Source organism: Ostrinia nubilalis, chromosome 3, assembly GCF_963855985.1.
Source record: "Ostrinia nubilalis chromosome 3, ilOstNubi1.1, whole genome shotgun sequence".
NCBI lineage: Eukaryota > Metazoa > Arthropoda > Insecta > Lepidoptera > Crambidae > Ostrinia > Ostrinia nubilalis.
In genome coordinates this window covers 1275081-1300781 of record NC_087090.1, presented here as the reverse complement: position 1 = coordinate 1300781, position 25701 = coordinate 1275081, and the positions used below count along the sequence as shown (strand labels likewise).

General features: G+C 36.3%; 2 protein-coding genes across 2 annotated transcripts in view; both read left to right on the top strand.

Annotated features, from left to right (window-relative positions):
* Positions 1 to 3915: 3915 nt before the first annotated feature.
* The window catches only part of LOC135088042 (voltage-dependent L-type calcium channel subunit beta-3), a 116625-nt gene continuing 94839 nt past the window's right edge, over positions 3916 to 25701 (top strand). Inside the window, exon 1 of the mRNA XM_063982922.1 lies at positions 3916 to 3973. The gene's annotated coding sequence lies outside the window, so the exon portion shown is untranslated. The remainder of the gene's footprint in view (positions 3974 to 25701) is intronic.
* On the top strand, positions 17596 to 18279 carry LOC135088043 (uncharacterized). Its single transcript, XM_063982923.1, has one exon. The coding sequence runs from the start codon at positions 17596 to 17598 to the stop codon at positions 18277 to 18279; it is 684 nt and encodes a 227-aa protein (XP_063838993.1).

Genomic DNA, 25701 nt, shown 5'->3' with positions numbered 1-25701 from the left:
ACTCGAGAAAAAAAATAGGTCGAGAAATCAGAAACCCTAAGTAGAACATACAGACTTGTAAGAGACTTACGCCCGTATTCACAAACATTACTATGAGGTCTCACAGTGCGCGTGGACGCACAGGATGACACACGAACCAATCACAGAGCTCTATTCAACGCTGTGCGTTTGCTGCTTCACTTAACCAAGCATCGTTTGTGAATACGGGCGTTAATTTAAAGGAAAGAAACATAATTCAGTGTTTCTGAGGGCACCAGGGTGAAATCTGTTTTTACAATCCAAACCATAGAAGAAGAAGGGATATTTTTGATCTTTGATTATTTATTTACACTTTTCACTTTATTGTAGGCCTGCGGAACTCTGTGCTCTAAACACAGCGTCTCAAAGTCTCCACCAGCCGGTAAACTAGTTTCTGATTCATTTAATTCATTAGTCGATCGACCACGTTTACGATGGCCATAGAGGTCTGTGCTCGCAGCGACATACGTTTCACATACTTGTTCCAAATACTTTGTTTTATCTAGTGAATTCGTTCTTTTATCGGATTTCGTGGAAATTGCGGTCAGATCTTCGTTTTGATTTCAGTTCATTTAATTTATACTTGCGATAATGAAAAGATTGTCACTATCGCGAATAATAGTCTTAATTATAATATCTTATTTGCAAACTTCGTAGGTATTAATACCTCCTACTTGCTAATGTCTCCTTACATTTTTTTCATGTAGCCCGAAATTCAATCTTACTAATAACACGGAGTGCATTCGGTGGCTTGTGGGTCTTCACGTATGCAATTGTTTTGAGCAAGTCTTATGTTATGAATTTCTATAATGTTTAAATGCTCAAAGATAAACTATTTGATCTTTTGATTACCTCAACCTACATCTTTTTGTGCCCGCCGCGCCCAATTGTTATTCATATCATAACTAAAGCAACGAATAAGTCCGATCACAATCGCAAAACACACATAAAATACCAAAATATCACACCCACACATACTCGCAACATAATTGAGCACCATAAATAATACTTTTACATATGTTTGCGTAAGACACATAGTTCTCGGAAAGATGTAATAAACTACGATTTGACTAAACTACTCGAAATGCGCGGCGGAAATGTCGTGAATCATGCTTATGCGATTATAAATATCGATTAAGATTAACTAAAATCGTATCGATTATAACCGTCTTCATTATTTCCAGTTTCGGCTGGACTTGCCAATATGATTCACGAGAATGGACAATTTTGACCTCGTTTCGAAATCTAGTAATTAAGTGGTGATAGACTCCTAAATACAGTTGGTCTTGGAAAAACCAATTTATCTGTATGTTCAAAGACACCAAAAGAAGTCTACAAGTACTTGACGAATCAACTGGGGCAACTAAAGCTGCATTACTGAAAAAAAAAATCTTAACCATAACTGGCAACACCCACCTTATGATTGCGCGAGGAGCAAGTCAACTATGTAACACAAGCTGAATAATAAACGAAAACATTTCAAGAATAAAACAAATATAAAATGTTCATCGGCCTTTACATTATTTCTATTGATCAAATATGAAATTAACGAGTTTCCTACAACAAATATGACCGCGTACAACCCTTGCGACATTTGTCACGCACTTTCGTCACTTCGCCGTAACGTAACAAACACATACGACAAAAGGTGATAGCTAGGCTCTGTTAAGGATACAATATCCCCTCCAAATTGAACCTTAAGTCTTGATAATAGGGGCGAACAAAAAGTTTTATGAGTAGTAAACCTAAGGGTCGGCAATAAAGGTCGCGCCAGCAGATTTACAGGCCTATTAAGGGGTCGGTACACGCGTTCGCTTGAAATCGATACATTCGGGTAGTTGGAATGTACAGTACAGTGTAATAAATATTAACTTTTAATGTTTATGGTAATGACGCTAAATGGTGGTTAGAAACGCTATTTTGACATCATTTGGAACGGCTTCCAAAAAGAATTGTCTTGTGGGGCAAGTTTGGTAGGGTTCTGTGTTTTGTTTAGACTTTATTTGAGATTTACCACAATGAAGCTAAAAACTACTTTTTCAATTGTTTTTTCTTATCTTTTAATGCAAACATTTCTTTTGCGTGTTACAAATATTTTTAAATTAATTTACTATGAGTAACTTAAGCACCAATCACACGTTAACAGAAATTTTAAATTAATACACATTTTAATAAATACACAGGTATTTTTTTAAACGTAGATCATACATTTGTTTAGTAACACTTTAAACTATGCTATAAATAAATATTTATTAACATGTAACAGATTTAAATTAGAGATGGCTACAGCAACTAAAAGTTTATACGATAGTTTCAGATCATATAATCTAATTTAGTTACTGAAGACATCTCAATAATTAAAATACAAATAACATAGTTATAGAGAGCTTTTTAGTCGCTACACGATCACACATTTCGAAGCTTCACTCGTCCGCCACAGGAGGCCCTTCTCATCCATGTCAACTATTGCATGTACATACTATAGCACTCTCACTACATAACGTAGGTCCTATACATGCTTGTATATGTAGCACTGTGAGGTGTTTTAGATTATAGGTACGTCTTTGCATTGGAAGGACCATTGGATACAAACGCACATTTGTAATATGGCGCCGTCAAAAGTTAGAAAAGGTTTACAGTTTTATGTCAATTTGTTTATGAACTAAATTTGATTTGAGATGGTTGTGATATCAATCCAAAGCTACATCTGTGGCCAATGTTTTACATTAAAAATTCTTTTATAAATATTTCAGAGTATTTTAAATTTCATCTAGTTTAATACCATATTAATTTATTAAAAAAGTAACAAAGTCTCTTCAATGGCTAGTAATATCCACAAAGGCGATACTCCCCTGTCTCCCCTATGTTTGATTTTGTCCTTAGCCCTTCAAAGTATGTAATGTACGAGTAATTAGCAAATTTTTCAATAGCGAATGCCATTTGGAAATACGAAACATATTTATTTTGTAGTTAGCCGTACGTTTTTTATCTTGAAACTGTTGAAAAATCAGTAACTAGCTAGCCTGACATACAAGATAGATAGTAGTATGTAGAGTTACCAAATATTTAGTAATTAGAGAATTTGTAGTTTGATTTGGACCTAGAAACGCATTATACGACCTTTGTGTAACTATTCCAGAGTTGTGAGTACTTTCTTTCTTTCACTTTGGTTTTTTGAAGTTCGATTCTACGGTTATGTCAATTAGGTTTTGGTTTTTATTATTCCGATACCTCCTCTCTTTATAACTTAGTCATTGTCTCTCCCTTTGGTATCTGGTAGATATTGTGTCGATTAGGTGTGATTATTTCGAATTCGATGTCGTTCTATGAAATCCCTGAAACAGATTTTCAGAGCAGTCTCGTGTTTAGACGCAGAATTAGCAGACGTTAACTAACGAAAACTTTTCATTCGATTGAAATATGGACATTAAAGAGCTTTAAAAGCATATCAAATACTTGAGTTTTACTTTAGACTTTTTGATAATATATTAATTTTAAACAATGGAATTTAAAACTTTTGTAATTTATCTTTTACTGAAAATCGAAGTTACTATGTAGTTCTGCTACAAATGAGAAGAATTCAAAGATGTTTGTTATTAATTAGACATTTAAGTCTTTGAGTTGCAAGTCACAATTATCGCGTACTCTTGCATGCGCCCATAACAGGAGTTTTCTCTGAAAAACCTCACCCTTACCTGTCGAAGAAAAGTGTAGCCCCTCTCGTGTCCTCTGCCAATGTTACGGGACCATCACCTCTGTCAGTTAGGGCCAATCGAAGTGTGTGATCTGTGTGCGCGTGCGCGGTTGTGACCGTGGGTTCGCGTAGGGCGGCGAGCGGCGCGGGCGCGGCAAGCGGCCCAGCGGCAGCAGCGCCGGCTCCGGCTCGCTCCCGCGCGGAGCCCTCTCCGACCCCGACATCCAGAGCCGGCTGCAGCCCAACCTCACCACTTTCTGGGTTCGTATACCATGTATAAGGCGTCGGCGCTTGTAGAAGATTCAGAGGATTTTTGCTTCACATCAGAGTTTTACGATGGTATACCTTGCTTTAACGCTGTGGCATTTTATGTAGTTATAGGTGCTTTTATGCAAATGAATAGTGTGATGTGCTGTCCACTGTACATTGTAGGTATATGGAATAATATTTGATATGTCGCGTCGCGTTTGTGACATATCAGAAATCTTGCAGCTCCTTTTTAAAAAAGATATACCTATTTGAGATGAAAACTGCTGCCAGTGACTGGATGATAAAGGTAGCTTTTATACGTTACAAAACGTACATTGCTTCAGTATAGTCACACGTTCTGACAAATCTATTATACCTTCTTGTTTTGTTATGCTGAATTCAAAGCAGCTTAAAATGTCAGCGATAGACTAATAAATAAGCCAAAAATATGTTGACAATGGCCTTACAAACAGCACATTATGATTTGCGAAACAATTTTGTTCCAACTAATTTGTTGTTAAAGCACTCGAGCGCGAACGACTGCTTTGTGTAAATTACTTTGATGTATTAAATTCTTAAGACAATGTTTAATCAGCCAGCGAACTTGCAAACGAATTAATCAAAATCCTAAACAGAATAATTTATGTTTGAATTGATCCATAAACAATAAATAATATCAAGTAGTGCTGGATGTGTTATAAAAAGTGCTATTTATCGAGAAAATAGTCGTGCCTTAAAAATCAGTATCATATTAACGAGATATCGAGTTCTATTGATTAAAATTTATGAGTTCTCTACACCCACGCGCCAACCGCCTGCGCCCGCGCTCTTGATCCATACACATCCCTTCTTCCATGTAGGTATAGTGAACAGTTCCATGTAGCTATACATTTTTATTGCAAAATATAACCTATCACAACTGCTTAAGATGTCTCTGTGTTCACCACGATGTGCCATCATCGGTACACTACTAGGGTTTTCAATACCGGTATTCCTAGACCTCGTAATAAACGTTATTACGGATTTATACCGTTCTTTTCGAATCTGATAAGATACGAGTATACCGTAACAGCCAATACCGTTACTATGGTTTTACATGAAATCCATATTTATCATGATTTATTATAATTAATATGATGCTACAATCGTCACCATTGGTGCTAAGTAAGGAGTTGATACCAGTGTTGAAAATTCCACAATTCGAAAGCCCTACAAATACTTATACACAACCCATTTGCCTATTCATTCATGCACTGCACTTTAGTACGTAGTTTAGGCTTGCTTGTCTTAGATATAGATTTCTTGTGTTGTTGAAAATATTTATAACCGTCACCAAAGTACATTATTTTATCACATCCATCACACGGACAGTAGTCAAATGAATATGCACAAACATACCGTATCACATTACATACATGGAGTATACCACCATCAGTAGCGATACATTGCATAAATAAACTTCTATCCTCTTAATTATAATCTTAAAATTCAATGGGTTTTTAATATGGACATATTTATCACAATAACAACGAGGAAACGCAAAGTCTTTAATTACTCGAATATACTATGACCCCGGGCTCTAAATACAAGTAATTATCATTTTTTATTCAAATCGTAATTTATTGTCCGCAGATGTTTGCCAAGATATTTGCATTCATTGTTAATGGCGGTTTGTCTATCGTCCTTAAACTTTGAGCAGATGATACATACCGGTTACCAAATACTAACAATTTTTATTACCTACTTACCAAATCTTATTTTATTTCGGTACAAAGCAATGTGGACTCTGCGCTCACATGAATAAGAGTGGGTCGTTAAAATTCAGGTCGGTCAGTCGTTTTATTTATTGCACATTGCTGAGGCGGCCGTTCCCAGACGTTATTCTAATATCATTCGTATCGAAAACACCGAATGATTTTAATAGAAACCATTGACATTGTTTATGCTTGAGTACCGTCAGCATTCAGGTTTTCAATCTGTGAGATCATTTCTATGTATGATACATAATTTAATTCAAAATGGCTAGTTAACTTATTGATTTATCTAGCTAATCTAAGTTGTTATCCTACAATTACATTTAAAACCGTTTTTAGTTTTTAAAATAAAAACTACGTTAAAATCTTACATATATTTTCTTCAAAATCCAAATTTATATTTATTTGGACTAATTAAATGATTACTTGCAAACGTCAAAAATTGGCTGACCATCACTGATATAAATCGACTGTTATAAATCGACTTCGGTCTATAGTTGGCCACAGAAGGTACTGAGCTTCATACTACGCCTCATCATTTCGACGTAGCTACGAGCCCCGTAGCAGCGCGCTACGGCTCGTAGCAGACCGACTACGGCGCAGTTTGGGAATCGCTTGCGCATCTCTGCCCGTGTTTTATGGCGCATTATGCTATAATAATATTTTTTACTTAGCACACTTGTGTGTGTGTGCGCGGGCGCTGCGATCGCTTAACCTGTAATTAGTCGCGTGGTCTACCAGACCAGACGAGTTTTTGTCTATCGGGCGGTTACGATGTTTGCGGGTTAATGTATTTGATGAAATTGTCGGAAGCAGTGTTTGTGTATCATATTTAATTACATCGTGTATTGTATATTAAATCAAAGAAAATCACTGTGTAAAATGTTTTTGTTTTTGCTACGAGCTTGCTCTCTTTCGCACTTTGCGACTTAGGGAACGTACCTCGTGCCGCTGCGTTCTGACAATTGATAAGTGCCAATTTATAAAAGAAACGATAGCGTAGCATTAGTAGTATTATTTCCGCTAAATTATAAAATCCGTGACCTAAGTATAGTAATAACATTGACGCATTTCACGGGTTAAATTGACAAAAATGTCGCTTGCCGCACACCGCGGTTCTAACAGCTGCCCAAGTTTTATGTTCTTTCGCGGTACAAGATTATGTTACATCGCCCGTGACTTTTTACTTTCCGAATATTTGGTTTTACTACGAGGCTGTTTTAGGCGACATTTAATTAAAAGTCGACTAAGCACGGGTGCGTTTTTAACAAGATATGTATGAATATTGTGACTAGCTTCTGCCCACTTACTTGGTTTCTTATACCGAATTATATGAAATTCAAGCCATTTCAATAAAATCTATTTTCGAACTATTGAATTGATATACTCGTAACATAAATTGTTGATAAACCAGTTTCCATATTTTTTATTAAATATATTAAAATTAACTGCTAATCGTGTCAACTCCTCTATTGAATGCATTTCATTCAACATGAGAATATTGTTGTGTTAGTTCTTGATTTACTTTTTTAGAAATATTTTGAAAACGTATACGAATAACTTTCACTTATGTGATACAAATGCTAAAGTTAATTATTAATTATGCGTGTCTGTAATCAAAAATATTTTTACATCAACTTTTAAGTAAGTTACTTCTACTATTAACGTATTTAAAATATAATAATCTTGGTATTTCATTCATAAAATCAGTCTAACAGCAAATATTTAGTGACATATTTAACCCAGCATCTTTTAGGCTGGGTTGCACCGTCTTACTTTAACTTTGACAAACGTCAAAAATCTGTCAAACTCCATACAAAAAACACCGATCATCGTTAAAGTTAGGTGGTGCAACTCAGCCTTAGTGTTGTTCTCAAAGTGTATTAAAGTACAGACATGCACATTCTGAGTTTGTATGTGTGGCAGCTTTTGTGGAACTAATCCGACCGCGCGGCTTTTGTTACCGATGATTTATGCCTATGAGTTTGGCCGCGGTGGTATAATATCCTTTGGTATAATTGCGAAATACTAAAAAAATGTAGGAGTAAAATGCGCGTCGGTTTTTACGATGGTAGGGCATTAGAGGTCGACGTTATTTAGTGTCTAGTTTCGGCCTAGATCTGGATCATTGGGCTGTAATTGAGGCCTGGCTGTCGTTAGTTATCTAGATCCAATTCATTATGGTCGCAAAGGGCGAAAACAATCCATTTTTAACCCAGACGGTTCTTTTATGGTGTGGATCTGTAGTTAGTGGCACTGATTTTGTTATAAATTGGAATAAAAAGGTATTTTCTTAACCCGGCTTTCAAAAAACAGTATTTTTTCATACATCATGAAACTGTGAACAAAACAGATTTAGATTTGAATACTATTGTGGAAGAGCGGTAGGCAAATATCGTAATTACATACAAATCTTCCAAAAAATCTTGTTGGTTGTCCTATTAAATAAATAAAATAAAATAAAATAAAAAAACTTGTAAAAACCAGAATGCGCTTTTTCCCAAATACCCACAATTTCCCAAGTACCCCACACAATAAATTCTCATGACATAGCTCCGAATGCAGTAACGCACAGATCGTGGGTAATTACCATATCTTTAAAGTTTCTATCCAAGTTAAGTTTCTAACAATAAACCTTCGCGTGTGGTCCCCCAATTAAACCCGTAATTTATACGGAGGTACTATCGAGCCATCTGTCCCGCCGGTAATTAATACGAGTAATGCACTGTACCCGTACGTAAAATACGATTATCGACCACTTCGGCATTTTAATTAAATTTTTAAGTTACACAATTGTACGCGACGGCCGGCTAAGCTGACGAAATCACAGTACCAAGCATTATACTTTGTAATCGTAAATAATTATGAGGTCTTAGGCAATATAAAATACTGAGAATTACCTAACGTCGTTTCAGCCACATGACGTCCACTGCTGGACAAAGGCCTCCCCCAAGGTTTTCACTTCCACAATAAACGGTCCTGCGCTGCCCGCATCCAGGTTCTTCCCGCGACCTTTACCAGATCGTCGGTCCACCTAGTAGGACGCTTGCCCACGCTACGTCTTAAGTACTTAAATGTAAATTATTTTTTAGAAAATTAGCAGCCGACCGTCTCCGATTCACCCATGACAAAGTTCATTCGTCCAAATTGGCGTAACCGAATAAAAAACACGCATTAAAACAGTCGTAACAGATCCTACTTTATACACGTCATTCGATAACCAAAACTTCTAAATCGCAGATAAAAATCTTCCCCAACTATTCCGGGTTTAATTGAAGTTTTTATTTTATATAGACAGTAAAAAACTCAACACCTATCAAGTTGTTTTTATGATAAGTTAGCATTTAGGGCATCTCCCTTATTAATAGGATATTTATGGTGCTCGGGTTTTATTCGGGTTTAACGGGCGTTTTATTGTGGGTTTATGCGGCCGGTTAATTAGGTAAGGCGATTAAACATCTACAATCAATAGTGTGGTATGTGGCATCTTCGTGGAGTGCTTGCATGGGAATGACTGGCTGCTGAGAGTTCAGTACATTATTACAATTAAAGTGCCTAAACTAAGCATACCTTGTAGTACAACGAACACTATCGAAAATGCAAAATAAAGTTTTGTTGTACGAGTAGCAGTAGTTATCTTACGTATTCGTAAGTTAATAAAACCATGATTGAACACGTGGAAAAAATTATCCTACTTCCTATCCTACTAATATTGTATGCGAAAATTTTTGATGAAACTTTACAGTATTATTGTTTATAAGCCAGAATAGTATATTGTTTATAGCCTATATGTGGCTATAATTTATGACGATCTGTGACAAACTAAATTTCACGCGGGTGAAGCCGCGGGTAAAAGCTAGTATTTTATAAATATGTCGAAACTATTGTGATACTCGCGTCTATTAAAGTTCACGCTCATCACAATAATATTTGCGAGATTTGGATAATGATAAGCTAGGTTTCTAAACGGTTTTGACAGTATTCTGTCGATCCCAAACAAGCCGATTTATGTTTCTTCACATAAAAATACTTCACTATACTTAACCAGTGGCCAGCTCGGTAAACAATTTTAACACCGCTGCGATCTGATAGATTCTCACATAAACTCTTTATTGGTATATAATAACTGCCCCCAGTACTTTTATACACTTTTGATGTGTATCTGTTTATCTTTATATCGAAATCGGTAGAACAATACCTGACGTCAATGAATGGAGAGCATTCAGTTATGTAGAGATCAATTCAGTAGGCTCTTTCATACTAATGTCTTTACATTTTAATTTTGTACACGAAAATAAGTGTACAGTCACTACAATGGTTGCTTAAAAATAAAATAACTCTTAAGTCTTTGGCTAAAGCAGAGATTGCCTTCAGAAAATTTCATGTTCTCTTCCCTATGACCTACATAAAGTTGTTAGGCCAACATAAATTAATTATAGCATCATTTTTAGAATCTTATTTAAATAGGTAGGCCATAATACTGGGTGCTTCAAAATTAATATTAACTGTTATAAATCCTTATCTTTTTAGTATCCTGTAGCAAGTAGGACTTAACGTTACCGAACCTACTTCTGTTGTAAAGTTAACAGTTGGATCTTAATAGTTTCGGAGGTAAGTAGGTTGTTTGTCAGAAATCAAATTGGTCGTAGAAATTTTATTCGAAATAAAATCGGTAATAAATGAATAAGATAGTTCGTATGGCTTTATGGCCAGACATGCGCATTAAAATTACGTGTGCTTTGTCTGTTACTGAAATCTCAATAAGAAACAACAATTACGTTTACAAAATAAAAAATACAATATTTTTTGATACGTAGAGACGCCATAATTGGCTACACAATACACATTGTGGCACTTTAATTTGGTAGAGCCAGGTGCGTCCGACTTTTTCTAGTACTAAACAATGCTCTTACGTATAATTTCGGAAAAGTTTGCAAAATAAGTTACAAAAAAACTTTTCTTCTATTTTTTTTTCAACCGATTTCATAAATAAGATGATTTTCAATTCGGTTCTTTCCTTATGAGTTTCAGAGCTCTTCAAAATCTAAACAAAAATTTCAAAGCTCATTCCTTACAAACAATCTTAAAACATTCATGTCTGTATTATAATAGACAAAAATATACTGAAGTCTATCAAACATTTTGAACGTTGCGCCCAAGCACTCGCGCGACATCAATACGGCCACGAAACGTGTTCCGTCTCAAATGTATGTGTTCTATGTATGTTGTATGGGAGCGTGTTTTCGGGCAAATCTCGTTATTCCTATTTTATTGTATGAATATGTAATGACATGGCCGGTTGCGACACCGGCAATTGGTGAACTTAGCGCTACGGTAAAATTGACAAAGACTAATAGAAACAGTAGTGGCAATACCTATTTTAAAGCATCTTTAAAAATCCCTATGTTGCTAGAAAAAAAAATGCTAGAGATACCGAACGCTGAAAAAGTACTCATATAAAGCCAAGTTACTGAAAATTTTTTTTTATTCTATCTGCGATCAGCCATCAGCCTTGATCAGATTAGATGAATTTGTATTAATGACAGCTGAAATAAATAAATGAATTTTATGATCTTAATAAACATTACAATAAAAAGCTTGTAAATTATAAATGTTATGTGTAATTGTTTCATGTCAGGAATATGTTTATAAAGTCACATAAAATGTAGTAATAGAGCTTTTTTAATCAAGAATTACAAGTTTCAACTGAATTACGCTACGAATTTTACTTACCATATATGAAAAACTGAAAAGAAGTTTTCATAAATAACAGCATAAAATATTTTTCCCTGTTCTCAATTGCAATGGACATAATATCTATGCGTAGGTACATTAGAAATGGTTAAAGGTAGTTTAAGTTTTATAATTGTTAGGTATGTTCTAAAACTTAGGCAGAATATGAAACGTCGCTTCTGCACGGCGGAAACTCATAATCTACCCGCGACAAGAATTGAATTTGATAAGTAGGTAGGTGGCATATGCTTGTTTACGAGTAGCCAGTATCTTTATTATTTAAATCTCTCCGGACCGGTCGGCGTTAAATTTAATTGCTTACGTACTCGATTTACACGGATTCTGTATACGTTTGTAAGTTTTATGGCATTTTTTCTTCTTCTATCGTGATGAACCAAACCCTAGCACGCCTCGATAAGCTTTTATCGCGCAATTTTATCGATTTTACACGATAAATCTATACATTTGTTGTCCAGATAACGTCAGTTTTCATACGACAACGCGAGTGCCGTTTTCATATAAAACTTCAAAATTTGTGGAAGGTATAAGTTTTTACTATTTCGTAATTGATAGGTAGATACATAAGGAAACAAGGAAAAGCAAAGATTTCATTACTCGACTGCGCTAGAAAGAGGTTTAAGTTTTTAACTTTAACAATTTAGCCTCTGTATTCACCGCACGCTACTTACTATCGTTTCTGCATGGGAAACAAATACTTATGTTTTCCAATAAAGTTAAAATGCTGCTATTCCTAAAAAGCTCATTATTTCAAAAGTTCTCAGACAACAATATAGTTACATCGTAAAGATAATGAGAAATATATTTCAATAAATATGCAAATTCTATGTTCGCGACCGCCAACAATGTTACATTAACAACAGTAAAATGTAAAACGATTTGATTACTAATAAAATGTTTAATTACCGTGTTCTTAGTAAGAAATTGATTATTTTTATGGCTTCATAAATTAAACACATTATACTTATTATAAAATGTCTTTGTCTCTTTTAACTTTAGACGTAAAAGAATCTATGCTCGATGAACTGACGACCTCTAACATATAGCTGGCAATAGTGGATTGAAAGAGAGATTTTATGCGTTTCTTGGGGGAAACTAACAACGGCTAGCCGTGGACTGTCATAGGTTGAAAATGTGATTTTTAGTCTGTATGTAAAACATTTTTAATTAATTTAACAGACGAGCTGTCAAAAACCTATACATAAATGAAAAGAAATATTCAATACTAATGGTATCAAGTGATATAAGTTTAGAATTAACATATTTCGTCTCATTAAAATAATAGTAAGTTATTGGCATCATAGAAAGTAAATGACAGAATATAACCGTTAGTATTAACATTAGTAATTACAAATACTTAGAATATTGTGTAACGTTATGAGCGCACGTTCCCGAACCACGTGGAGATCCGTAGTTGTAGTAGTGGGATATACTTGTTCTCTCGTTTATTACCAGTTTGCGGCCCGTATTAATAAACTCTACTGTCTGAACTGTAAAAATATATCGTTCTTCTAAAGTTCGCCTGTCATGAAATAACGTTATAAAAGGCAGAAGGAAAAAAGCTTCGATGTAATAATTGTATTTTCCTGCTTTCACGAAATAAATTGTTAATTTTTATTTCAAGGGTTTTAAGCCTTTATGTTGTGTTGATTTGTGTACATAGGTACTGGTAATACTGGTGTGTCCTTAAATGTCCTAAAATGCATTTAAAATCTAAAAAAAACTTGACCAAACTGCACCCGTTCCGTATGTTACAGAACGATGACGCCGAGCGACGTCGTGATGTATGGAACTGCATATACAAAACTTAACGTTAAACTATGTTCTAACCGTTCAAACTCGGTGCAATCAATTCGTAAACCCATTAAAGTTTGGTGCCACTTAGTAGTGCGGGTCTGAGACATGCTACGCGAGCATTGCTCAAGTTCGCCTGAATTAGCTTCGTCCAAATTTATTGTAATTGCTAATGCTTGTACGATAACATTTTTCTCACGGTTTACTCGATCTTGGATTCGATGCTAGCGGTTTATCGATATTCGCCTTTCGTGTTACATTTTAGCTAAGCTTTACGTAATCGCGATTAAGTAGGTGTTGCTGAAACATGATGATACTCATTATGAGTGACCAATCAATACTAGACTTTTAGTGGTTTGTGGGAATTATGGGTGAAATATGTACAAAGGTACGGACAACAATATTATTCAGCTGAGATTATCGATTGTCGATAAAAATGTCATGATATACGATAACTATAAATTCTTGTGCCATTACTGCCATAGCTGCCTGTGAGACTCAAATCCTCAACTCAACTGGCGCTGGCGTTGTTAAATATGGTCCAGTACAAGTCCCAGCCAGACAGTCGTGAACTCACATTATGTGTTCAAATGACCATATACCGGATTCAATTTAGTTACATTAATTACACTAAAAGCCATATATTTTTGAGTCTATTATTGTAGGATCCACAAAAAACACGCGGCGTGTACTGTAAGAGAATTTAATTGCCCGATGGTAACTAATTATTGAAATACATTTACTACTTTAGATGAACCATAAACGAGTTTGTCTGTAACTTTAATCAGTTTTGTGATATTTTTAATTAAAATTAAGCTTAATAAATGTCACCTGGCTGATTTTTATTGGTGTCTCTAGTAAGTGTAAGCGTTTATACGAAATCATAAATAATTTACTTTAAATTATTGTTCATCTGTGTAAGCTCGGCTTAACATATTTTACCTTTTCATGCCAAGCGTCAAACTTAGATAGATTCGACCTAATAGTATAAGTTTGACAGTTTGTATGATTGCTTAATTTTTATTATTATTTCCCACAAGAAATACCGTCGAATTGTAAAGAAATCTTCAACTAACTACTCAAATAAAGTAAGTAGGTTATTTTCATGTTACATATTTTATAAACATACACTCAAAAGCGTTTTATATTGTGCTTAGATAAGACATAAAACGCGAACAAGACAAATTTCGTTAAATGAGAAATTCTTAGGCATAGTATCGCATTATATTTTAAATATTTTGACTGTTGTAACATTTACATTGAACGCGTAAAGCCGTTTGCAAGCGAATGGCTCTTCTGACCGTTCGACACGAGTCTTTGACATTTATACATACGTTATACGATGTTAATCAGCCAAATGTCTTTTTCAACCGTTAATTCTAGTAAGTTACAAGTAAATATCAAAATAACAGATTTCTCGTATAATTTGCGTATTTTATTTATTATTTATTCATATTTACCACAAGAAGTAATTTAATATTGTAATTTTTAGCTAGAATTGAACAAAATAATATTTTGTGAACTATGATCTTTCAATGTTTTTATTATCTTCCATTACCTAGCAAAATGTGCATTGGTGGCGTGTGCATTTTACAAGGTTACAACTATCAGTTTTCTTATAAAGTTATCTAGGTTTTTCACCACAGAATTTCGCTTAAGCTTTCAGAGACTACCTTTTTTCAGACTTCTGCAAGCGTCTCTGAAAGTCTTTGAAAGTAGAGTGCTTTTCTGAAGTTATTTTTTTATCAATATTTGAATGGTTCTTCGTGCCCGTTTTCCTTTACTAAATTAATATTCAAAAGCAGTAAATGAAACGTTTTATATCTTATAGAAAGATAATGAATAGTGTTAAGAGAAAGGTTAAAAGAATAACGTTTCGTGATCGCTTCCCACGGTCATCGTGGGCTGTGACTTTATTTTGACAAAAATGTGATTCGCTGTCATCAAGTATTGTAATTAGCAAATTATTCATATGAGGCAGTTTTCGTGCACTTTCCGATCCTGGCCGGCGGAAGTCAAAGTGTTAATTTAAATAAAACAATATATTTGGCGACCTTTCACTCTGCTTTCCCATTTTATTGTCTCGAATAAAATAACACGGCAATAAAGCATTTTTGAACTCTGATTAGAATTAGAGATGGGAACTCAGCAGGCTCACTTTGACAAAGTTTACTGTCACAGTTCAGTTTTTCAGGGATGGACACGAGTCTCTGTGATGTGCTTTCGGAAAATCTTTTATTGCCCATAATAAGCATATATTTACAAAAATAATAAAGATATGGGACTAGATGTCGATAAGTGAAATGTCCAAAGATGCAGTAAGGCTAGGTTTCGGTTTGAATGAAAAGAAGCACAATTTTCATACTGTTGTATGTAAGTAGTGACGCTTGGGCGTTTGAAATGTATGAAAACATCGCTCCGCCCAGCCCAGCCACAACGAAAAAGTAGCCTCAAGTGTGTACTTTCTGTATTAACTTGTATTATGACAGTAACCACGCAATTTTGAACTTAACAGTAACGAATTAGGTTTACAAAATACAAATAGGCTAGTAAATTAATCACCGATTTTGGTGATTTATCGAATTTCTCACTTCAATGCCGCCGATGCGTGCGCGCATGTCGCAGACCATACGTCTGTCATATGTGACAATGTTTGACCTGATAGGTTTTGCTGACGCTGTAAATTGTACCTTAGGTATTATAGATAGAGTATGAATTTGGATGTAGCTTGACATTAGCATTTTCACGGGTTATCTAACTGTGGCGAGTTTATTGGTAGAATATTTAAATATTCATCAGCTAGAGCAGGGCTGCCAGAGGAGAAGAACCTAAATTAGATTAAAGTGTCTGTCTATCTTATATCAGGAAGTCAGTATCCTATTATACCGATTAGAGACTGTTTGCACTGCTATTAGTTAGTAACTTGGAGGCAATTTGATGGGAAGCTAAATAAATATTTTAGTTATTTCATAGAAATCATGATTTACTCTATTTATTGCTGTCCTTAATGAAATTACGTCATTTCTGAGCGTAGAGATTGGATATTCTGGATTAAAGGTACGAGTATTATGACTGAGTATTATCAATGTGGTTGTATTTTTGTTTCTAACTATCTGTTAAACAGTTCCTACACTAATTAATATCACAATAAAAGCCAACTTGACGTTGGTAGCCCTGCGGAACTGGCTCGCGCGCGCCATTGAGGCAGCGCCATGAATGGGCGACAATCGCATGGATCGGGCGCGTGTGAACCGCCTAATTATAGGATCCGTATGCCTCCGCCGCCGACGTGACCCGGCCCTGGATTCTTTGGGTACACTTAACATTCGAAAATACCCTCCTTTTCATTAAAAAATACGTATACTTATGACACCGCGCCGTTGCAACTAAAATAGGTACTATGTTTATGCAAAGATTTTTATGAATAGAAAATTTGCATGGCTTAAAACAGCTTTTTTTGAATGCAAGCTTGTTTACGTTTTGTAATTTCACATACAACTTTTATGCGAAGATAACATGATTAATTAAATCTGCCTTGCAACTTCCAGAGTAGGTACAAGTTGGACTGAGTTGGGTCGTCATGCCACGTTACTTTATAGTAAATTATGATTTATCTGGAGTGTGCGCTAAGCATTGCAAGGGACAGCACGCGTCGCGGTGCTCCCAAAATTTCGAGTTCAACTGTACGATATTCTCACCTTTGCTACCAGTTAAGTTAGACCGTTAATAGCGTGTATTCATAAACCACACGGTCAAATAAAAAGTGAAAGTTCGCCGCTGGCCAGCCGCTGCGAGTGATGTGACGCCCCCCGCTTACTTCTTGTGCGAGTGAGACAAGCTCTGATTTTAAAATAATTCGTCGCTCTCTAACAACAGCGCAAGATTACAACTCGGACGAGGCAGCGCTGAGTCATAGAATAAGTCTACGAACTACAATTTAACCGGGCGGGTAATATTGCAAACATGGCTATTTGTGCGGGCTGTACGAAGATAATAAGACCTAATCAACACAACATTAAATGTACAAAATGCTCGAGTACTTTCCACTCGCAATGTGTAAACCTACAAGACGCAAAAAAGCTCTCAGATGAGGCAAGAGCTAACTGGCTTTGCCCACTTTGCCAATCGAAAGCGCCTAGATCTGATAATACAAACACACCGATTCGGGCGTCCGCTTCCTGCGGCGACGACTGCACCACTATTACACAGCGAGACGCTCCCGGTAGGACGGACAATGAGAGCTCCCCTTTAACCGCCAGCGACTCAAACTCACTGAGTACATTAGCATCGGAGATGAGACTCCTTCGGGAAGCCGTTTGCGATATAAAAGCTCAAATGACATCACTGGCTGAACACATCACCAAATGTAACACCCGGCTTGACGAGTATGAAAATAAACTGATTGCGACGGAAGAACGATTGCACGTCCTAGAGGAGAAATCAGTAACTATCAATTCACTACAAAACACCATCACTATCCTGCGGGAACAGCAGCGCTCTCAAGCACAGGCATCGCTGAGGAATGAAGTCGAAATATTAGGAATTAACGAAATCACAAACGAAAACCCTGTACATTTCGCACTAGTGATATCTCAAAAAATCGGCTTTCCACTCAGCGACGCGGATCTGGACTTCGCCAAGCGTGTAGGGCCCCTCCGTCGGAGTAAGGATGACCCCTCGACTGGCGACCCCACAGGGGATCAACCGCGCCCACTGGTGGTTAGATTCCTGCGCCGACATCAACGGGATGAATTCCTGAAAGTGGCTAAAACCAAACGCAAACTCACCTGCTCAGACATCGAGGTACCTGGCACCCCACGATCTCTTTACTTCAACGAACGTCTTACTCATGAAAACCGGCAGTTATTTCGCTCAGCCCGCCACCGTTGCAAGGGATCGGGCTTTAAATACTGTTGGACTAAGACCGGCACTGTCTACATCCGCAAACAAGATGGCAAACCAGCGATCGCAATTAAAACAATGGAGGACCTACTTCGCCATGTCAACCCCAACGACTAACCCCGCTAAGTACCACGGTCCTGCTGTAATTAACACAAATGCCCCCTGGCTCTGTAACGTATTGTATAATTTGCATAAATCGATTTTCTCACTTCTGTTATCCTTAGTGATAACGGTAATAATGATAATGCTTAAACTTAAACTTAGTCACTTACTTCATATGAAAAAAATACTTCTGTCTCACTCTGGTTCACTTAAACAACACACACTTCTCACCAACGTTCTCACAATTACATTCAACAGTATGTGCACTCTAAACTCATGCTTTCGTACCTGCGAAATGACTAACAAATCTCTGAAATATAAACCATATCAATTTCAAGTCTATAAAGATGGTTTCAGTTAGTTTATCTAATGACATTGACGAGACCATAACAATAGATTGTCATTCGCACAGTACCATGGAATCCTGTAAAAACTTCTTCGACTCAGAGACATACAATTTTAAAATAATATCACTAAACATAAGAAGCTTACAACATAATTTTGATGACTTTTCCGTTGCACTAAAACGTCTTGACTCAAGCATAGACGTCATTGTTCTGACGGAGTGCTGGTTGTCGGAGGCCTCCATTATAGACGTACTACCCGACTACAACTCCTACCGCTCAGTGAAACAACTAAATAAAAATGGCGGTATCGTAATCTATGTGAAAAATTCCCATACTAACTGCACAGTTTCCAATGTAACTCTTGATGATGCCGACTGTCTACTAGTATCTATAAACAGTTTAATAACAGTTTTGGGAATATACCGCTCCCCTTCAATCTTATCGCTGGACGCCTTCTTAAGCTCTCTTGATGGGCTACTGCTTCACCTGCACAGCAGCTCCTGTCTGGTGGTTGCCGGAGATATGAATATTGATATTTGTAACTCCTCAAATAGTCAACTCCCGGAATACATGTGTCTAATGGCCTCCCACGGCCTCCTTCCAGCCATTTCAGTACCGACTAGAGGCCAGGCCTGTTTAGACCACATATTCATTAAATCCCGTACAAGGTCGGTTGGCATGGTCTGTGAGACTTCTGTCACTGATCACTATACTGTTCTAGCCGGTATAACGTTGTCGAATCATGGATACAAAAGCAAGCAGCGACGACGGCTAAAAACAGATATTGACGCTGCTGCCTCTGAACTGGGTAGCACGGACTGGTCTGTGGTCATCAACGACGCAAACATAGAAAGTTCTCTCTCTAGTTTTTACAAAATAATTAACAATAGTATAAACACACACACAAAGGAGGTTCGCTTAAGCCGGAAAACTGTAAATCTAAAGCCGTGGATAACGCCAGGCCTCATCAGGTGCATGCGACACCGCGATAAACTTCACCAAGATCACAAATCTTCCCCTGATGATATATCACGTCGAATAGTTTACACTAGGTATAGGAACTTCTGCACCAATCTTTTACGTAAATTAAAAGCTGAATATAACGGTCGACTAATTGCTGAGAACAAAGACAACCCAAAGAAACTTTGGAAGTCTATTAAGAGCATTTGCCAACCATCTCCCCGAAATAATGATGCAGAAGAGTTGCTAAAATCACATGGTGATACAAACTCTTCATTAGACCACTGCAACCACTACTTCTCATCAGTTGGAAATAAATTAGCTAATCACATCTTATCTCAGACACGGGAGACTGAGGAATCCTTAATAAATTCTTATAGATCTCGCACCTCTATTGCTCACTCTCTGTATCTATCTCCGACTGATCCGGACGAAATAATCAGAATTATACAAAAACTCAATCAGGATAGTTCACCGGGCCTGGACAATCTGACCGTTCCCTTTTTGAAAAAGTCCCTGCCTTCTATTATTATTCCCCTTACTCACATCTTTAATCTGAGTCTTGAGTCTGGTATATTTCCAAATGATTGGAAAATCGCCGCCATATCACCCATTTTTAAATGTGGTTCGAAAAAAGCACCAGATAATTATCGTCCAATAGCCCTCCTAAGCACTCTTTCTAAGGTTCTTGAAAAGATAGTTAGTAATCGCTTAGTACCATTCCTGGAAACAAACAACATCATTTCCGATGGTCAGTTCGGTTTCAGAAAGCACAAATCGACTGAGGACGCGGTGACACTTCTCACAAATTTAGTATCTGCCCACGTTGATAGTGGCAGGTGTTGCCTAGCGGTGTTCATCGACCTTGCTAAGGCATTTGACACTGTGTCAGTAGGCCTGCTCTTAAAAAAGCTGGAATCTGTCGGGGTACGAGGAGTCTCGCACAACTGGTTGAAGAGTTACCTAACAAACCGTAGGCAACGTGTAAAAATTGGTGGTCAGTTAAGTCCGGAGCGTCCCATCGACTTTGGAGTTCCTCAGGGTAGCGTCCTTGGGCCTATTCTCTTCAATCTTTACCTGAACGACATACTTAAACTGCAATTGAAAAACGCTAACCTCATAGCCTATGCAGATGACACAGCTATCTTGTTTCACAGCGACGACTGGAAGAGCGTTTACGCTATTGCTGAGGAGGGTCTCTCCGAGGTAGCAAAGGCTTTCAATAATAACTTACTTACTATGAATGTCACAAAAACCAAATACTTGGCCTTCTCAAAAACCATTGTGGCTAGCCCACCTGCCTCTTTGACCCTCCGAGTGCATAGCTGTTCATTGGGACAAAACTCAAACTGTTCTTGTGGCAACATTGATCGCACCTCTACAATGAAGTATCTTGGAGTTACACTGGACGAAAACTTAACATACAAAACGCATATATCGATACTCTCAGGCCGGGTAAGGAAACTAATCTTTGTTATGAAAAGACTCAGAGACTGTTCCCCGCCAGACATTCTTAAAACAGTATATATCTCCCTGTGTCAATCAATCATACAATACTGTATTGCTGTGTGGGGCAGTGCTGGTAAAACTTTCTTCATCCAGCTGGAGCGAGCTCAACGTGCTCTCATCAAGGTCGCACTGAAGAAACCCTTCCGTTTTCCCACAGACGACCTTTACAGGGAATTTGGCGTACTACGGGTAAGACAATTATTTGTCTTAAGTGCTATGATCAAGACGCATAGAAGCCTACAATCTCACCCACACTATAAAGACGTTATTTCAAAACGAGTATATAAAGTCCCTCTACCGCAGTTGCGCTCTCTGATGTCTCGGCGTAGCCCAGCCTTTTCATTACCAAACACCTACAACAAATTATGCAAATTGTGCGACCTCAGAGACAAACCCTTATCCTTATGCAAAGTAATAACAAAAATGAAGCTTCTAGATCTAAATTACAATGAAACAGAAGATTTAATTTAGCAAAGCACAACACATACACACATATAACACACACACACACACACACACACACACACACACACACACACACACACACACACACACACACACACACACAAAACACATACACCAGATATATACAGTAGAATCCCGATTATCCGGATCAATTAAAACCAGGGGTGTTCCGGATAATCGAAAATCCGGATAATCGATTTCAAAGTAAAATCAAACAATAATTAACTTTTTACAATAGAAAGGGTTTTCAATACATCATTTTAGAGTCTAAAAATCTAAATTTTAGACCATTGGTCATCCATTTCTTTTAACAATGAACTAAGAAGACGTCCGTACCATGTTACGGTGGCGGCGCCTTCGGTTTTTATGGGTCCAGACCCTGAATCGGTAATTAGAAACTGTGAAGAATGAGTCCGGATAATCGGATATCCGGATAATCGAGGTCCGGATAATCGAGATTCTACTGTAGTTAATAAGTTTAAATTAATTAAATTAAGCAAAGTAATATGTTTTAAAATACTGCATGCAATCTGTAACTTGCTCAATTTCCAAGAACGCCTCGTTTTGATAACTGCACTCTCTGAAACCCAAGATACAAGCTATACTGCTTAGTTTGGGTCTCACTGGTAAATATTTAAATATGTTAATATCTAGTGCATAGTTTAAGTACATTGTTATTTAAGTCAAGAATATGTACCTATATCTTTTTTGGAAATAAAATATTTATTTATTATTATTATTATTATTATCTCTAAATGTTTAGTCAATTAAAAACAACCTTATTAGAATGCATGAATTAAATAAAACTCATCTAAAATATCAATTACATTTTGATAATAACCTACATGTAGAGTTCTCAGTATCTTCCGTATATTTATTCTCGCGACTGTACAGTTTTATGTCTACAACGGTGACGAACTACGATACCTTTATCTAAATTGATATGATAAAGATAATTATTTAAGTGTACACTAAAAGTTGGGGAATAAGAACCGTTCTAATGCATTTTTATTACTTATTTAGTGGCGCATAAATTAATAATTTAAGCGATACGTGTTTTATGTAAGGCCGAGTTTATATGCCACTTTCAATGCCTTAAGTGTAAATAATAATAATAATAATGTCATTTATTTCAACACAAGTCATAGGTTACAGTTAATAATTATAATAATAAAATATTTAGGTAATTTCATTTCATTTCATATTTTTAAATAAATTAAATTCAAAAAATTAAAACAAATCAATTTTTACATTTTGCTATTTGTTCGTTAGTCAGTACATTAATCATAGAGCAATGATTAATGTAATGATTAAAAAGCAATGTTTTGATTTTAGATTCCTTTGAGGCAATTCTAAGATCACTAAATTTTATTTTTATTTATCAAGTTCCAAACCAAAACTTTTATGGAATTCTTAAAATTATTGTTTAACATTTATGCCTATACAAACGTGGCATTATCCTCCGTCATAATCAAAAGTTTAAAATAGCGCTTTTGCTCTATATTCTGCTTTTCCCAAAGGTTGGCTCGGGTCATTCCCTATGGTATTAAATTCATTATTTTGTACTTTGTATCTATGCAATAAAGTTTATAAATTAATAAATATGCTTAGTTACGTATACCAATGCTGAGAAGAAGGCTCATTCCGGTTTCAGGCAAGAGTTAATTAGTTTTTTAATTACTGCATGAAACTCACACGTTCTTGTTCGGGCTTAATAAGAACATAACGAGGTTTGATGTAATTTACACATTTTCCCAGAACGTTTCCAATTCAATATGCAATCAACGCGTATCTTAGTAGTTATATCTATTATTCCACAGCTACAAACATACATTGAACCTTATTTCGAAGGCCATAAGAGTGTTAAAATTCGGATTGCGCACTGTCAATCCGGTCCAATATTGTACTTTCGAATTTGACGTGGACATTAGCGCACTAAATTATGTACATTTAATTTATATGCTGATTTTGACGATACCATTTCGTATAGCGGAAACAGTTGAGTATTACGACCACATTACCAGCATAACAACATGTCTCAGATTGAAACATACGAACCTAAATATTACACGAAAACGCCGCGGTTTACGCGTAGACAATGAGCAAAACAGAACTGAAGGCATCATGTAAAGTAACATTATGTAACTGAAAGTCGTAAGTTTCATTTTATTGTTAAACTGAAAGTCGTAACTGAAAATCGTTTCAAACTTGATACAAGATGTATTTGTGAAGTATTATTACCTATAGGTAGGTACTATTATTGTATTGCACATCTTCTTGCTTTTGACATTGCAATTTGGAATCTAGTGAACTCGACAGATATACATAGCAAGGTAAACATACTCCTTATGTACTCACTATCAGCATTAGCAAATTGATGTCTATGATACCAACTCCTATAGGTAACACAAAACGAATTTTGCCTAAAAGTCGCGTCGTTTGCGATCGCTGAACACGCCCGTGTGTTTCCACCGCAAACGTGCTTTATTGGCCACGTCTCGTCTTAATATATTCAGATTGCGCATAAAATGATTTTAATTAAGAACCGCGATAGATTTATTCTCTAGTTGCTTCAATTTTTTAATGTTGCCTTTCTCGAATCGGTAACGGTATATTTCCCTAATGGCCGCGGGTCATCGCGTCGCCTACTGCGGAGACAATGAATTTATTTACTCATTTACAGATTTTATTAGCTTTATTTATTGGGGAGACGTCAATATTTGGAACTTTCACATTAACATCATCGTAACCTGTCATGGTTATTGAGATATTGGCAGTGGACGAACAGTCTTCTTCTTCTTCTTCCCCGGTCCCTCACTAAAGAGGATCGCCACCACAGATAGTGATCCTAGAGTTTGCATCGTGCGGTCCACACAGCTTATGACCGCAGTCTGTGGAGGAACACTATCTGTGGACGAACCGTCAGACGTACTCAAATTAATAGGCAGTGTTAAATCAAATACTATATCATAAAACTTTGCATCTGTGCCTATTTCATTAACATATTATCTGATGTTTTGATACAGTCAAGGCGCATAATTGCTACTGGTCTATCCTTTTTATTGCTTTTTAGAAAGGATGTCTACATATTTTATCCTGATTCCTGGTATAACACGACTTTTGGCATTAAATCTATTCATAGCGTATCATTCATGTAATGTTGAGTTCACAGACCAAAATAATTCGCCGTTCTGGTATACATTTTGATATTCTTTGTATTGTAAAATGTTTACAGCTTGTATATTATGTATATTTCGTTGTAAACATACATATTAATCTTATTCTTTTACTTAAATCTGTGTCTACTAAGTTCATAAAAAGTTAAGATTAAAAAGCGTTTTTACACGTCCCAATTATTTATCTAGCTACGTTAACCCACCACCTTCGGAACAATAAATGGGCTAGTGCTTAGAAAAATAAATATTGGTTTAATATTTTTCAATGGTTTACGGATAGCCAAATGTCTTTCTTTTACAAGATACATGTCAAGAATTGCAATAAACAATTTGGGTCCCGTCTTAAGTTAATGAACGTTTTTGCTAGGTGTCGTTTTTGTGGCCGACAGATGGACGCAGCGGATGCGCCAAATGTGCGCTTGCGCCGCATCAAGTGCGCAGTTTGCTCTTGTTTCTATTGTGGTTCAGTGGCTGGAGCGAAAAACCCTTATAGTACTGTATAAAAGTATTTTCTACAAGATAATTTTAATAACTTTCAAGTTATAAACTTACTCGTAGTAGTTTTGTAATGAATTGATGTTATACTCGTAGAGTAAGCTTACAAAACACCTAAGAAACCGTTCCATAATAGATACAGCAGATTTAATGTTAAACCAATATTTTAATCACCTAGAAACTTATTAAACTTACCAAATAAAATGTAAAGAATGCATATATCAGCCACACCTATTGTGTCCTACATAAACATAAAAAATACATAAATAAAACATAAAAAAATCGTAAACTCGACCAAACTGGCAGCAGTGCCCCCTGCCGGGTTAATCCGGATGTCGATTTGCGTATTAGCACTTTCAAATTGATTGTTAATAAATAATTCAGAGCCAATTTACTGTTTTCACATATTTGTGCTGAGGAAATTAGGGTCAAAGTGCAAAAGATGTTTATTGGTATAATCGTAAATATAACATAATTATGTTTAT

Bases quoted from the DNA above. Each gene is read 5' to 3' on its own strand.
- LOC135088043 (XM_063982923.1), top strand. From the start codon at position 17,596: ATGACATCACTGGCTGAACACATCACCAAATGTAACACCCGGCTTGAC.